This window comes from Leptinotarsa decemlineata, unplaced genomic scaffold (genome assembly GCF_025532065.1).
Source record: "Leptinotarsa decemlineata unplaced genomic scaffold, Ldec_3_MD MMD2_tig00026282_RagTag_RagTag, whole genome shotgun sequence".
Classification (NCBI taxonomy): domain Eukaryota; kingdom Metazoa; phylum Arthropoda; class Insecta; order Coleoptera; family Chrysomelidae; genus Leptinotarsa; species Leptinotarsa decemlineata.
Window position 1 is genome coordinate 13,199,850 of NW_027412668.1, and position 17,952 is coordinate 13,217,801.

At 35.1% G+C, this 17,952-nt stretch overlaps 1 protein-coding gene across 1 annotated transcript in view; it reads left to right on the top strand.

The window, feature by feature from the left end:
• The first annotated feature begins 5,410 nt into the window (after positions 1-5,410).
• The window catches only part of LOC111510390 (nose resistant to fluoxetine protein 6-like), a 30,337-nt gene continuing 17,795 nt past the window's right edge, over positions 5,411-17,952 (top strand). The window contains exons 1-5 of the mRNA XM_074179839.1: positions 5,411-5,632; positions 6,126-6,277; positions 6,340-6,518; positions 7,324-7,403; positions 8,468-8,661. Of these exons, the coding sequence (XP_074035940.1) occupies positions 5,455-5,632; positions 6,126-6,277; positions 6,340-6,518; positions 7,324-7,403; positions 8,468-8,661 (783 nt within the window). The 5' untranslated portion in view covers positions 5,411-5,454. The remainder of the gene's footprint in view (positions 5,633-6,125; positions 6,278-6,339; positions 6,519-7,323; positions 7,404-8,467; positions 8,662-17,952) is intronic.

Here is a 17,952-nt window from a genome sequence, read left to right on the forward strand (position 1 = left end):
TACTCAAACTGGATCGGTTGCAAATAAAAAACGTGATAATAGAAGAGTTTTGGATGAAGCCGCTCAAATTGAAGTTTTAGGTCATTTTGGAATAAATCCTAATACTTCGTTACGCAAAATTGCTGCTGCGACTCATATTTCATTAGACTCTGTACACACAGTTACTAAACTCCATAAATTTCATCCATTCAAAATGAAAATATTGCAAGAGTTAACCGAAAATGATTTTGATAGGCGAGTGGAGTTTTGTGAAATAATGACTGCAGCGATTAATGATAATACCATTCGTGTGAAGAATGTCTGCTTCACTGATGAATGCACATTTTATCTAAATGGATTTGTTAATAAGCATAACTGTAGGTATTGGAGCAATGAAAATCCGCATGCTTTTGTGGAAGGGCACACCCAGTACCCTCAAAAAATTAATGTATGGGCAGGCATTTTAGGAAACAAAGTGCTTGGGCCATTGTTCATTGATAGAAATTTAAATGGAGACATTTATTTGGATATGTTGGAAACTACTATCAATCCGCTTATCACTGAAACCATTGAAAACCAAATCGAAGAGGATGGAAACCCTACACTTGATGAGGCTCAGATATATTTCCAGCAAGACGGTGCTCCTCCTCACTATGTTCTTCCGGTTCGACAATGGCTAGACAACGAGTTTCCCGATAAATGGATAGGGCAAAGAGGGCCTATAGAATGGCCTGCTAGGTCCCCGGATTTGACGCCATTAGACTTTTTTCTATGGGGCCATTTGAAGTCCATTGTGTTCACTTCCCAACCTGCAAATTTGAATGAACTTCGTCAACGCATTATCGACAGCTGCCATGATATCCAACAACATGTATTTGAAACTGTCCGTCAGGAATTTGAACATCGCCTATATCATTGTTTGGCCACCAACGGGCAACATTTTGAACAATTATTGAAATAAAATGTAATATTTTTGTATGTATTGTTTCGAAAATTCCCAAATTAGGATCAATAATATTTTTCTAATTTTCTGGAAAACGAATCGACCGATTTGAAAAAAATAAACGTCATAATGAAGGACTTCGGAAGGCTTTTCAAACAAGCTATCACTCGATACCCCTTGTCATTTAAAATTTTCAAGGAAATGATCCTGGGTGCAGAGGGTGAAAGGGGGTGAAGTAGTTATTGGTTAAAAAGTTGTCCCCTTTGATGTATCTTCTGACGTGTCTCGGCGTTTATTCGCATGGCACGATTCTGCATCTTTTGTAGTCTGTTCATTTCCTTTTGATTGAGAAAAACAATAGAACAATAATTTAAATGTGGAAGGATTATGGAGTTGTATACTAATAATTCAGACCATGTCTCATATATAGGGAACATATAATGATGATTTTGTAAGCTATTGTTTTGTTAACTTTTAGCATGTTCCTTGAATTTTAATTTGCTGTCAATAGTTACACCCAAGTACACGAATTTGTTTACATTTTCTATATCACTGTCATTCAATCGTAGAAGTATGTTTTCATTATTATGATCTTTATGTTTCCCTAATAACATCCATTTTGTTTCATTTACGTTCACCTTTGGCAGATTTGCAGAGCAATATCTGTACACCCTTTCAAAACTAGCGTTCATAGCATCAACACACTCATGTACATATTCAATTCTAAAGTTCAGTAGAATATCGTGGGCAAATAAGTGAATTTCAAATCATCTAAAGGAACAATTCATTTTGGCCAGTCTCAACTCCCTACACTGTAGGTTAATGGACTGACAGCTATCAGAAAACAACTATTCCCCTGGCTATTACCACGAAGAGTTTTAGATTATATCCGACAATGATATAATGAATCACACCACCCGCTGACCACCATACATTAACTATGGTCCATTTCTGGTGGTGGAGTTCCTGGTTGGCTCACCGGTTTCCAACTACTGTCCTGAACGTCTCCTGTTGTCGTAGAGGATCAAATAAACGAATGTTTCGATTTTGCGAAAGCAAAGAAGAACAGACATCGAAACGTGACAATCTGTCCATCGTTCAAATCGAACTTTTTGTCCTTTCCAATACGTTGAAAACCATAAAAAATCGCAGTTCTTCCGCCATCCCATGCATCGTTTGCGACTGGTGAATCTTCACCAGGGTTAATCCCTGAGTTAATCCAGGAAGAGAACATAGAAAATTTAGCAAACCAACGTCTAACAGTGCGTTCATTAACACTATCTTTGCCGAATGCCTTTTTCCACATCGCATTGGTTCTAATACTCCTTACCTGTTTTATTATTAAACATCACTACTTCATTAGTTTTTCATCTATCATCGTGCTTTTATTTTCTTTATTATCGACCTGTATTTTTTGATACGACCTGTATAGATAAATATGAAAAATATTTCATTAGCTCGGCCTTCCATTACCCTTCACCGCAACCCTCAAGGATTTATTGTGGCTCACACCCATTCACACTCGACTAAATAAACCCAGTTTCTTAACGAAGCCGATTAGTTTGTAAGGTGAGTGGTCTTTCAGGTCAGATGGAAGAGTACGACTCTGTCGAACTCTAAAAACCTGATTCGGTTCCCAGCGGGGCAGGCACAAAGTATATGCTCTGCTGTTTCATCGTTAATGAGGTAGTCGGATAGTCAAGGTGCAAAATTCCCACCTTGATATCCGCGACAACCTTCCCATATGAGGGTTTTTGCACGTCGGCTATACCTGACGATGCCTTAGATTCAACCTTGCAGGACTTTTTCGCCTCTGGTTTTGGTGAATCATCACTTGAACGCAAACGTTGATAGGCTCAGTGTCATTCATCCTCTCGGCACGGATACACACACCTTAGGATTAAGCCATCGTTGGGATGCCATTCAGTTAGGGAATAACAGAACCACAAGTGATTCTGTCATTCCCGTAGCCAGCGGGGCTACGTGGAAACAAGCATCCGATGGCCGGTTTGCTCAACCCCCACATCCCAAGCCAATAATGCACTCGCCAAAAACAGCATGCACAGTGGTTCAGGCAGTGAAAGATGAACAAAGACAGCCAACCCGCCAGTTTTTTTGGTTAACATAATTTGTTATTTTTCAGCTAGTCTTTTTAATTTTTCACAGATTCTCTCAGAAATTTCAAGTCAATTTACATCATACTCGGTTTTACCCGTGGCTTCGCTCGCATTTATGCCATTAAATAAGTGTCAGTACATTAGAAATGAATCAATATGAGAACTTATTTTAATGCTTACCTTTTACTAGTTCGGACTTCCGTTGTCTAATATATACAATGATTTGAAATCATTGTATATATTACAGTATTACAATAAACAAAAAAACTAAATTCGTTTTCATTGTTTCAAATATTAGGTATGTCGATGTTAGGGTTTTAACCCGTTACCAATGTGGACTGTATATAATTATTCACTAGTATTAATGAAAGCCCAAGTACTTTCAACAAATTATATTTCCATATATTACACAATGTGCAATGTATGCACTGTCTGTCTTCTATTCTAACGTGTTACCATCGTTACACTTGACTAGCAACCCAAAAGCTCTTAAAACTTTAAAACTGTTATCTCTCTATGCGCGGGTGATGAAATTTTGTACACATATTCTTGGAAGTATTAGAAGTAATATAGGAAACTTTTTATAAAAAAAAAATTATGTAAGATAAAAAAGTTGTTTATCAAAAAAATCTCAAAATTTAGCTACTTTGTTGGTAGGGTAGGTTAGTTTATTTTAGGTTATGTTAGGTTAGGTTAGTTCGTACTTCCATTGTCTAATATATAAAATGATTTGAAATCCCTGAAACAACTAAAAAAGAGGAATTAAAAATGAATAGCTGAAAATACCAATTATATTAAGCAAAAATAACATGAAATGAAATAATAGTGAAATAAAATACGATTCAAATCAAAACGATTGAACAAAAAATAAAAATAAAGAAATAAAATTAAAAAGTTGAGAGATTCCAAGCCACGTTAGTTCACGACGTTTCGATTGTTTGTATCTATAATCGTTTTCGGGTGATGACTGGACTGATTCCTCCGAGAGAAAAAAAAAAGAAAAGAAAAAAGAGGAATCATCAAGATTCTATTAGACCGTGCTTTCGGGCTCTGTAATACGAAGGAAGGTCTCGAGAAGGAACTAGACATTATCAAAAATTATCTTCAACGGAATGACTATTCCAAAGCGATGCGATGGTAGAAAATACTTTGGCTAAAAGACAGCAGGAGCCTCGCAAGGAAGAGAAACCGTCACAAGCAGTGCTTGCACTTCCCTACATCAGAGGATTATCAGAGAGGATAAGAAGAATTGGTTCCAAGTACAACATCAGAACCTGCTTCAGATCCGGTAACACTATCCGTAGCAGCCTCATGAAAACCAGGCCACCAAACGTGGACTGCGATTCCAAGAATTGCATTTACCGGATACCCTGTGACTGCGGAAAATCCTATATTGGTGAAACTAAGAGGCCATTGAATGGAACACACACAGCGAGGGGAAACCAGCAAATCAGGAATAGCAGACCATGTTTGGACCCATCAACACAACATCGAGTGGGCTCAAGCTCATCCACAAAGATGAACACTGGTTTAGGAGCCACGTGTATGTTGTCCAGCAACGCATTTAGCCAAGGTAGCGTAGAGATACGCAACGTATTGAAACCCATCATCAAGCGAAAAATGGCCAACTCCCGCCAAACGGTCATCTCCCACTGAACCAGTGAAGTGGAAAAAATGGAAAGCGGGGATAAGTGAAAGTACTCGAACGACCCATAAATAGTCATCTCTCGGAGGAATCAGTCTAGTCATCACACGAAGACGATTGTAGAAACAAACAGTCGAAACGTCGTGAACTAACGTGGCTTGGAATCTCTTGACTTTTTATTTTTATTTTCATTTTAATTCTTTTTTGTTCAATCTTTCTAATTTTACTTGTATTTTATTTCACTATTATTTCATTTCAGGTTATTTTTGCTTAATATAATTGTTATTTTCAGCTATTCATTTTTATTTCCTCTTTTTTAGTTATTTCAGGGAATTTAAATCATTTTATATTTTAGACAATGGAAGTCCGAACTAATGAAATTCATCATGAAACATTGTCAATCACCTTCAAACAAACGCTAATCTAACCTAACCTAACATAACCTAAAATAAACTAACCTACCCTACCAACAAAGTAGCTAAATTTTAAGATATTCTTCACAAAGAATTTTTTTATCTTACATAATTTTTTTTAATAAAAAGTTTCCTATGTTACTTCTAATACCTCCAAGAACATGTGTACAAAATTTCATGATATCGGTTGAGTAGTTTCCGAACTAATGAACTAATGAAACTAATGAAATGCTCCACGAAACGATTTCAACCACCTTCAATGTCGTTGCTGTTATCTACTACATATTTTCGTTAGTGCGGTGACGTTTTCATTATACTTAGTGACTTTCATTATCGACATACCTAATATTTGAAACAATGAAAACGAATTTAGTTTTTTTGTTTATTGTGATATTGTTTCGAGATGCAGTTGGTGAAAATTCAATTCATATGTATTTTGATTACTTTGAAGACATTTATTTCCATACAAACTCATCTGGAATATCGGAAAATTGTAGCAAAATCTTCAAAGACGGAATTTTCTCAGATGATATACGTGAGTATTCGATTACGTGAAAACTATTTCTGAAGTGAATGAGGTTATTTATGAAAATATCCAAAATACTTATTTTAAAAAGTAATAAATATAACGTTTCTATGTTTCATTAAAATTTTGGTGCGTGTTATAAATGTATAATGGGTGTGTTCTCTGATATTCGGGGATTAAGTATTCTACCATAGATGGCGTATAAATCTGTCTGTGTGACTGTTTGTCTGTTTTCCGTTAACCAGCTGTCGACCCCTACGAATGACAACTCTCAAAAGTAGAAACTAACGAGGTCTTACTGTTTCAACGTGAGATGCGTAACACGGGTTGGACGATAGGAAGTGAAAATCGATCGCCCGGGCTTTGCGGTTTGAACCACCGGTTCACACAGCGGTCGATTGAGTGAGTGATCATACCACCCACGTCAACCTGACCCGCTACCGTCCTAAATAAACATTTTTCACTTAGAGCAAACATTATTGAGGTTTGCGTTTTGTTTCAGTCTATGATGCTAGTGCTAAGCTTCCCTCAGGAATATATCAAGGAGACTATTTTGATCTGGGGAATTTTGACGAATGTTACAACTATGTAAAAAATACATCTGAAGGAACTCCCGTTTTTGGAAAATATTGTTTAGGTCAAATGAACACAGAAGTAATATAAGTAACATTGATTGATACAATTTTTGGATTTTTCGGTTTATAATTTGTTTTCAGATGATACACATAGATGTTAGTGGAAAAATTGAAAATATTAGTCTTCATAGTGGTTTCTGTTTGAATAGCTACTGTTCTTTGGACGACTTCTCTAAAATATTCTACTTACACAATTTCACTGAAGATAAATGCCATTCCAGGCAAACAGAAAGTTCAATTTTTCGTGAAAATGTCATCACGTAAGTATTCTGGAAAAACTGAAGCATTTTTAGACTAATATGATACAGGAATACTTTCCAAAAACGTACATTTTTAAACAAACAACACTATTTGACATAAAAATGTCACTTCCCACTGCAATTTGATTAAAAAAATGCTATTTTCAAACAAATTATTTATAATAAATGTAATACTAATTGAAACTCGATTTCATGTTATAATTTTTTCAGTAATCAACTTCCCCCTTGCGTGAACCCACTTCTGTCTTTTCTGATGAAAGGAGTTTATCATACATCCAAAAAGGGCAGAAAAATTTCCCTAAATATCTATACCTCGGCGACTTTACTATCAATGACATTGAATGACATATTATTGGAATGCTTCAATATCTCAAGCTATCATCTGTTCGGTTCCCGGGAACAAATAATATCAACAGAAAATTCCTTTCCTTACTGTCACTAGCACTTAAAATAATGCAGCCGAGAAAAATACGATTTTCTTTTATGTGTTGTTCACCTTCAAATGTTTACCATTCACTTGGTCCAGGTTGAAAACCAAAATGAGAGACTAGGAAAAATTTCCAATAGATGTTTAAGGCCCACAATCAACGTTGTTGATTCATTTCACTTCCGAGTGACACGCCAGAACATCTTACGGCGTATTTCACAGTGGGGCTATATTATAATCCATATCCTTCGTATTTTGTTCATACGATGAAGGCTTGCAAAACATAATTATGTCAAATAGTCTTTTATAATAAAGGTCAATACAGCAAAATCATTATATATTATTTCTTTGACGCTTATAATTAATGATCTGTTGCAGAATCGTTATCATAGGAACTTCTACAGCAGTAGTGCTTCTGTCAACTTTGTATGATATGGTGTTATCATACAAAGGAATAGGTAATTATTTAAATATTTAATGAACTCTACATGAAAGTACGAAGTGTGGCTAGAAATTAACAAGAAATGTCTGTTTATGGAACAAATTTTACCTTATCCCCTTCAATATACTTCCCTTCGTTATCCCTGAACTCTTCCATACATTTTTTTACTGTCCAAAACAAAGTTTTGATTCGTTTTCTGAAAACAAATTTATAGACTCCTTGATATTTCCTTAAAAGTTTCCACAGTAATAAATCTGGTTTATTTCAATGCTTCCTTCAGTTTCGAAAACTTGAACCAGATATGGTGAGTAGGGTGGATGTTCCAACTCAGGGTTCCAATGCTTGACCAGAATAACTTAAGAATGCGTGCATCCATGGCGACTTGTTCTTCTACAAGTATTTTTAATTTTTTTTAACCGTTAACAGGGAATTTCGAGGATGCCGACAAAAAACAAACTCATAAACTTGAATTTTTCGTTTGGACATTCGAGATTTCTTCCCTCTTGGTGGATATGGACTCTTCCAGTGCATTGATTGGTGTTTAGTTTCTGTTCGTCACATTTCATTTCTTTTTCCAACAGTTTAGGATTTTCCTCAAAAGAACAGCACAAATTTCCATTCATAAGAAATTTAGACACCATTTTGATACCATTGTGATATTGAAATATTCATATCATATTTGTACGGTGATTTTGATGGATATGAATACCTGTTTTCTCGATTTTTTCGTTCATTTTCGAAGTTGTAGGACGGTCCTGAGCGTGGATAATCTTCGATAACTTCTCTTCTTTCTTTGAAACTTTTATATATCTGAAACTCCGTGTACGTAACATACATCTACTCCTATACACTTTTTGTTAGGAAGAATATCACATTGATAACTTTTTGAGGGCTGTGGCCAAAAACTAAGCAAACCAGTGCCATCCAACTAGCCGGAATGTGAGGGGGGAAGTTAGGCGACTTGGCAATATGGCGATTGACTTTTAGGCTCGCATTGTTTGTCCTAAGGAAAGCCAGTCACGTTATTTACTAACCACGCCTCGTTTTTTCTTTTCGATGATAAAGAAGTGTGATTTTCAGAGACGAAAAGACAACCAATGGTAATTTTTTCGGCCTTGGAAAATACCAAAAAACATTTCGCAACTTCAAACAGCTCAAATCAAATACTGTGTATCCATGGAATAAAAACCATAAGTATATTCTGGATAATATTCTTTCACGAGCATGCAATTTGGCAGAATGCTCCTCTCAGTAATCAATATGATTTACCAAAAGTAAGTTCAAAAAGATATACGTATAGTTTACCTCAATTTAGAACTATTAATAGATTATTTTACTCCCTGTAAAATTCAAAAGATTTAATATATTTTAAGGAACAGTTCATTTGGAGATTTTCACTGAACAATATTACAAAAACTCAACACGTGTTTCGTTATACAATAGCTTCTTCAGGTCTTCACTAACTTGAATCAGTTCAGTGAAAACCTCGCAATGAATTGTTTCTTGAATACGTTATGGATTTTCATCAAGTATTGGCCGAATCCGTCACATATCTTAAAAAATATATGAAAAATTGTATAAGTTAGTACACTTAGTACCACTTAGTACGACTACATCTATCAATTCATTAAAAAATATATCACTCGATATCTCTGATTTTATCAGTGGTACAATAAAATGAGTCTCCTACTTTCTTGGTTAATAGTCTAATGATCTAAATGACTTATATCTAAGAAAGTGTTTCGTATTTGATTGAATTCTTCTTCTGGGCTCCGTAACAATGAATTTTATGAAACATACCTGCCACAAACGCTATACCTGTTGTGGTTTTTAATGTTGTGGAAAGTAATGATGAAATCAATCAGACGTGTAATATACAGGGTCATTGATATGTATGGAAACGGTCGATTATTTCCTAAAGTAAGATAGCTAGCGAAAAATGTTTGGATACAAAAGTTTTAGGGCTTTTCAATATCTATCACACCAAATAATAACTAGGTATGTATGATCAGTCAAACTGTCTTGAACAAATGAAGTTGCTTTTTCTTTGATAGACCACCCTATATATTATTCCAGATTTCAATTCTGTCAAAATTTTGAATGAAATTGATAAAGCACACCCTTGCCTAAATTCAACCGTTTTGTAGATACCGACTTTTGAAAATAACTTTTTAATGAATTATCCAAAAATGTTTCAAGTCCATTAAGTTCATAGTCTGAATTTCACTAGTTCGGACTTCCATTGTCTGATATATAAAATGATTTGAAATCCCCAAAACAACTGAAAAAGAAGAATTAAAAATAAATAGCTGAAAATAACAATTATATTAAGCAAAAATAACCTGAAATGAAATAATAGTGAAATAAAATACAAGTAAAATTAAAACGATTGAACAAAAAATAAAGAAATACAAATGAATATAAAAAAAGTTAAGAGATTCCAAGCCACGTTAGTTCACGACGTTTCGATTGTTAGTATCTAAAATCGTCTTCGGGTGATGACTGGACTGATTCCTCTGAGAGATGGCTATTTATGGGTCGTTCGAGTACTTTCACTTATCCCCACTTTCCGTTTTTCCGCTTCACTGGTTCAGTGGGAGATGACCGTTTGGCCGGAGTTGGCCATTTTTCGCTTGATGATGGGTTTCCATATGTTGCGTATCTCTACGCTAGCTTGGCTGAATATGTTGTTGGACAGCATGTATGCGGCTTCCTTGAATTTTCTCCTAAACCAATATTCCTCTCTGTGTATGCTTTCAGCTTGGGACCACTCGATGTTGTGTTGATGGGTCCAAATATGGTCTGCTAATCCTGATTTGCTGATTTCCTCTCGCTGTGTGTGTTTCTTGTGCTTGGCAATGCGAACATTCAATGGCCTCTTAGTTTCACCAATATAGGATTTTCTGCACTAGCAGGGTATCCGGTAAATGCAAGTTCATAGTCTATCAAGTTTCCTTTTGAAAGTTTTCAGCTCCATAGCAACGACGTGTCGTTTTTTTGTCTATACTATAACAATTTTCAATTGAAGGTGATTCATTAGCAAAGTCACACTTGAAATGATCAACGGGTAATCCTCTTACCAACTCTGCAGAGGCATACCAAAATAATATTTTTATTTATTTAAACACATAGGTAATTACGTAAAAAATGTTATAGTAGGTGGCGCTACCTGGTGTCAATGGTAAAACTGACTACATTTTCTTATTATGCCTAATACAGTACTTCAAAAAATTTACAAAATAATTATTATGTTCCATTTATATAGAAAGAGAACTACAAATCAAAGAAATAATTACCTATGTTATGCTTATGAAGTTTCAGAATCCATTGACACGTCTGAAGAGAAATCCGCAATTACACTTAAATCTATGATTGTTTGGTCGAAAACATTGTCTACCATCCCGTCCAATTTCCACATTTTCTCTTCTTCTTTGATCACATGGGACATGGGCTACAGCATTAGCCCAATCTTCTTTCCGTATCCGTTCCATTGCGAGTTCTAATAAACGTTGGACATTAGAAATTTCATATGTCACGTTTTCACGAGCTACGTAACCCTTTATTTGAGCCCAGAGTAATTCTATCGGGCTATTGTATCCACCACATGTTGGCGATATCTGTCACGATGCTGTTTAATGACAATCATAAGCTCGGCCTTAACCATGTCCTCGGAAAATGGAATGGATTTTTTGTCCTAACCAACTCTGCATGTCTGCTTTATTTGACTGTATTGTGTTACATTTTTTATACATTTATATACTATTTATCCCATTGACGTATGCGAATACTTTTTATGTATGCATTGCACGAATACATTCTATTCTATTCTATATCTTTTCTTTCTATTAAGACAGATTTACGGGATCGTTTGGCATATATGAATTTCAAATCCCATTTCTGACCCATTTCTGATTCAACCGAATCAGAAACATTGCAGCGTTTTCATGAAACTGGAGGTATCAAAGATCGACCAAAAAATGGAAGACCAGTAGTAAGCGTTACAAATGAAGAAAATTCTTCGAATGTCATGTTAGATGTGGTTGAAAATCCATTAAGTTCGAAACAACAGAGGGCTTTGAATCATAACATGAGTCGATACTCCATATGAAAAATTAGCAAACTGCAAAAATTCCATCCATATAAAATTCACTTGAAACAAGCATTGAACGAAGACGATTTTTATTGTACAATCGACATCTGTTATTATGGATAAATTAAATGAAAATGTCAACTTTGTCAACCACATAATGTTTTCTAACGAATCTACATTATGTTTAAACGCGAATTTAAATCGACACAACTATAGATATTGGTCATACCAAAATCGACATTGAATGGAGGAAGTTCACATTCAACGGCCACAAAAACTAAATGTCTGGTCTGGCGTTATTGGTGGACACATCATACGACTCTATTTTGTGAACGGACATTTGACGCTAAACGACATTTATTACTTTTACAGCAGCATATAATTCCAGAGCTTAGACGATTATTCTCGAATAATAACAATCCCAATCTGCCGGTAGAACGAATATGGTGTGGTACGTGCATATCTAGATAAAAATTTTCTTGATAAATGGATTAGACGGAGGGGAGCAATTGAATACCCAGCTAGGTCTCCAGTTATTACCCCACCTGACTTTTTCTATGAGATCACATGAGAAATTTAGGCATCAAATTTCCACCATTCCTCCTCCCATGATTTTAGATTCACTACAAAATTTCGTTCAGCGAGTTCATAACTGCCAGGAGGTAAATGATAAACATTTTGAGCACCTTATTAAATAGAATTCCAAAGAAAATATTTGTTGTTTAAACTTGTTTTCTCTTTTTTACTCCTGGCATAACTAATGTTTTCATAAAATTTTAAATATCCTGACATTCGTTGAATAAATACATTTTATCGTTTCATAAATTTTTATCAACCCTGAACAATTATGCTTTTTTTATTATCGGTTAAAAATGTTGAATAAATTGTAATCTTATCCACATACTCCACCTTGTGTGTAGAATTTCGATTAGAATTGAAATATGGAATAATATATAGGATGTTCCATTGAAGGAAAAGCAACTTTATTTCTTCAAGACTGATTCTGTGTACTCAATTTTCATTTCTGTTCAAAAATCTGTTTAAAATCTGTTTTTCCGTTAATCAGCTGTCGCCTTCATACGAAGGACAACTCTCAGAAGTTGTCATAGATTTTAATAAACCCTAAAACTTTTGTATCTCAACCTCAATCGCTAGCTATTTTACTTTAAGAGATAATCTTCTGTTTCCATACATATCAGCGACCCTGTATATATAAGAAATAAAAAACACTGTGGCAAATAAAATATTCAGGACTAACACAATGACACACAAATGAATAGCTTTGTCTGTGATTTTTATGGAGTGGTGCCAGTTTTCATTGCTGTAAGAAATAATTAGAATAAAAAAAGGAAATTATTTCGATTATTAAATGATTAAGTAGAAGTCTGCAGTATTGCTCTCTTTCATGACCAACAAGGACTGTGGGGTTCTTGATATTGAGTTTTAAGATTTTCCCATGCGTTATGAAACTGTGTTTTTAGGTAACGCCCGGCTTGGCCAGTATAGGATTTTGGACAGTTTCCGCTGTTCAATCTGTGAACTTTGTTAAATTGTGTATCTAGCGGTTTTTTATTTTTCTGTTAAGAAAAAACAACAACGATATTCATATTCGAAAAGGCCACTTCAATTTGTTTGTCACTAAGTAACAGGTCAAGTTTTTTAGATGGATTTTCCACAAATGGAAACACAAAATATAATATTCCATGTGTAACAGTTGGGCTGAAAAGTTCGTAGGCTAACATAGAAAAGAAATTGATAAAATTTGATTTTGTTGTTCAATATAGTTGATTTCAAGGACGATACAACTGTCATACAATTTTTTGTTAGTATTATTGTAGTTCAATTTGTGTTTAGCCTTTTTTCTTTGGCCCAATTCATTCAATTTTGACATCGTTTTCATTGACTTGTGGAACGGTGCATTCCCTTGATGAAACATCATTTTCTTCAAATGGGGCCGTTTTGGCGATTTCATCCTTCAAACACTCCAGTAATGCTATGTAATAGTCGCTGTTAATGGGTTTTATTAAAAACTTTCGTTATTTTTTTTACTTGACTTGAATGTACCTATGTTTATATGTCAAGATGGAATCTAGCAAGTTAAATTTGACCCACTTTCCGGTGTCTGATTGAGCTGAAATTTTACATACTGGTCCAGTCCCGATGACAATGCATGTTTATGATAAGCATGCCTTGATTCTGCTGTCGGGATTGGCTTCTAACGAGAGAACTCTTCAAAAGTTAACGGTAGGGACATACAATTTTGCCCACCCATAGGGGTATGGATGATAGTTAGTGGGTCCATCATGTAATCGCTACCACCTTCAGGGTTGGCTCCAAACCAAATTATTCCTAAACGGTCGGCAGTAGAGACTTGAAATCTTGTATACCCTTTCGGATATGATAGACGGTTGGTGGGTCCACCATGAAATTGCTGCCATATCCAGGGTTGACTCCAAACCAGGGAATTCCTCAACGGTCAACAATAGTAACAGGCATAAGAGACATTTGGCGTAATTTGGTGAGATGGGCGTCAATAGCATTGGTTTGCAACCTGTTTAATAGACAGAAAACTCCAAAATCAAACCCGGAATAGTGTTGCGTCAGGCACGAGTAAGCTTTAAGCTGAAACAAGTGGTGCATACATTACCAGATTACTACCTAAGTCAAGGTGAGGCCGTGCCGAACACTGAGTGGCATTAGTGTATAAAATGATGCCTTAGAGCATCTGGGCGAACCCTGTTTACATTAGCTCGTAACCTTCCAAACCTGAAAGGTTTGACGGATATTTCTTCGGTACTCCAGGAAACATGGGAAATAAAGAAACAACAACACTAAGAAAAAGAAGGTTAGAGAAAAAGAAGTTAAGACGGGATTCACATGATTCAACCGAAGGCTGTGCAATTTGCAGCGAAACACAGCCATGGCACCGCGGAACGCAGAATGTTGCCAATAGCACTATGCTGGTTTGATTGAAGGTGTTTGACAATGTTTCGTGGTGTATTTCATCAGTTCGGACTTCCATTGTCTAATATAATATAAATTGATCTGAAGGCCCTGAAAAAAACAATTGAAAAATTAATAAGATTAACCGAAAATAACAGTTTTATTAAACAAAAAAGTGAAATTACAAAGAATTGACATACAAGCAACAACCAAACAAATAAAAATTGAAATGTTAATAAAAGCTGAAAAAATAAAAATTAAAAATTATTATTACCAAAAAAAAACATCTGTATATCAAAAATCCACTCACACAGGACAGTATCTGAACCAGAAATCAAACCACCATCAATCGACCAAGAGAGGAATCATCAAGACTCTACTAGACTGTGCTTTCGGGCTCTGTAATACAAAGGAGGGTCTCGAAAAGGAACTAGGCATCATCAAAAATGACCTATAACGGAATGGTTACTCCAGAGTGATGGTAGAACAGGCCTTAGCTAGAAGACAGCAAGAACTCCACAAGAAACAGAAGCCGCCACAACCAGTATTTGTACTTTCTTACATCGGAGGATTATCGGAAAGGATAACAAGGATCCAAGTACAACATCAGGACCTGCTTCAGATCTGGGAACACTATCTGTAGCAGCCTTACAAAAACCAGGCCACAAAACGCGGACTGCGAATCCAAGAATTGCATTTACCGGGTGTCCTGCGAGTGCGGTGAAACTAAGAGACCATTGAAAGTTCGCATTGCTGAGCACAAGAAACACACACAGCGGGGAGAAACCAGCAAATCCGGAATAGCAGAGCATGTTTGGACTCATCAACATAACATCAAGTGGGCTCAAGCTGAAATCATCCACAAAGAGGAACACTGGTTTAGGAGAAAATTCAAAGAAGCTGCGTATATTTTGTCCAACAACGCATTTAGTCAAGCTAGCGTAGAGATACGGAATATATGGAAACCTCTAATCAAGCGAAAAACGCCAATCGGTCATCTCCTGCTAAAAACCAATGAAGCGGAAAAAGTGAAGAGGGGATAGGTGAAAGCACAGATCTCAAAGGAATAAGTCCAGTTATCACCCGAAGACGATTGTGGATTCTAACAATCGAAACGTCATGACATAACTTGGTTTGAAATCTGTTTTATTTTTCATTTTTTGTTAATAATAATTTTTAATTTTTATTTTCTCAGCTTTTATTAACATTTCAATTTTTATTTGTTTGGTTGTTGCTTGTATGTTAATTCTTTGTTATTTCAGTTTTTTGTTTAATAAAATTGTTATTTTCGGTTAATCTTATTAATTTTTCAATTGTTTTTTTCAGGGTTTTCAAATCAATTTATATTATATTAGATATTGGAAGTCCGAATTGATGAAATAGTACTATGCTGGGCTTGTATAGTGCATAAAATGTATGGTAGTAGGGTTGACCCCGCCATTGTGTATTTGGCCCAAAGTTGTTCGCTGCTGGCCAAGCGTACTTGGCCTTGAGCCACGATAGAAGGCCTTCTAACAGAAGAAACAGACTGGCACCCGCCCATGTGACGATGACGCACTCAATGCGTCATGTGAATTGACTAAGAAATATATCTAGCGAAAACTAAAAAATATAAAATAAATCAATATAAGAAAAATAAAAAAAAGTTTTTATTCACGCCCCAAAAAGATAAAAACAAGATTTAAATTATATTAAACCAATTCATTTTCCAATTACTTTGAAATATATAATTGTAAATAATAAGATTTAAGTTTACTTAAATAATAGGATTTAGCCTCGGTGCTGCACGATGTAAATTTGAGTAACTTATAACGTCATTACGCAATTTATACGATATAGAAATTTGTCGCGAAATTTAAGCACTCGTATTACTTAGTTCGAACTTAAGTTTTTTTAAATTAAAGTCAATCAGATCAAAATACTTAACTTACTAATTGATCCTACACAGGTAGATCTTCGAGATTTAAGCACTCGTATAACTTAGTTTGAATTTACGTATTTCATCAAGTATCGGCCGATTTCATCATATAGTTTGAACTTATTTTTTTATTTGAAATCAATCAGATCAAGTTACTAGATTAGAGCACTCGTATTACTTAGTTTGAACATAGTTTTTTTCAATCAATGTCAATCAGATCAAGTTACTTAACTTATTTGGAATCACACGTTGAATGGTAAGACCTCGTTAATCCTCAGCTCGCACAAGTTTCGACTTCTGAGGGTTGTCATTCGTAGGGGTGCGACAACTGGTTAACGGAAAAACATATTTTTTTAATTGATCCTACACAGGTAGAACTTCGAGATTTAAGCACTCGTACTACGTAGTTTAAACTAATTTTTTTTATTTGAAATCAAATAGATCAAGTTACTAGTTGATCTACACAGGTAGATCTAAAAGATTAGAGCACTCGTATTACTTAGTTTTTTTTCAGTTAAAATCAATCAGATCAAGTTACTTAAGTTACTAATTAATCTACACAAGTAAGTCTCGCGATAAGCCTTAATATCATATAAATTGTGTAATGGCGTTATGAGCACCGGGGCTAAATCATATTATTCAATTGAATTCAAAACTTACTATTTACAAATAAATTTTGTAAAGTAATTGGAAAATGAATAGTTTTAACGTAATTTAAATGTTATTTTTATTATTTTAGGGCGTGAATAAAAGTTTTTTAAAGTTTTTTTATAATAATTTATTTATTTTTCAAGATAGTCGATGAATATTATATTATATCTTGCCCATCCCAAAAAACTGATACCGTAACCTTGTCAGCCAGGGTTATCACAAGCGGTATATTTCTACTTTTTCGGTAGATTTTCAACACAAATTGAAAAATTGCAGTAGATGAATTTTCGCAGGTAGATTTCGGTAGTTTTGGATAAGACGCCTTGGCGATATAATTTTCATTTAAATGTGAGTAGCGACGTCTACAGCAAATGACTTGAATTCATTGTTTCTAGGTTTTGCCCGCTTCGATTTGCAATACAAAATGGATACAGATAATAAAACATCCATTACCCGATAGCTACTGTTTTCTGAATATCTCCGACCTCTGATTAAAGGAAGAAGAAGAAGATAATAAGACATAACCTCATTTCAGTTTTCGTTTTCAAACTTTCAAATAATTCAAAGTTTCATTTAAAATATGTAAACATGTCCGTTTTACCATAACTTATGGTAAACTTGTTACAATGAATAGTTCAAAATAACCTTAGACAAGAGAAAATAACCAAAAACAAAAGCCAACTAGAAAGCAACTTGCTATTTCAAGTATTAGACCACGCCCATTTAGGGATGCTATTCAAATGTCGTTACAAGCGCCACCTAGTGATCGAAAACTCAAATTTTCACTAGGTTGCTAAGTTGGTGCTTTTCAAATATATTGCAGTAGATTTCAGTAGATTTTCAATGACAACGTAGGAAGCGTGTGACCACGCTGTTGTCAGCCGACTGTTGCGTCTTTGCATGCTTTGGAGTCGGTTCACCACGTGCGACCCACTCAGATCATCGTTTTGATTCCGGTGTGAA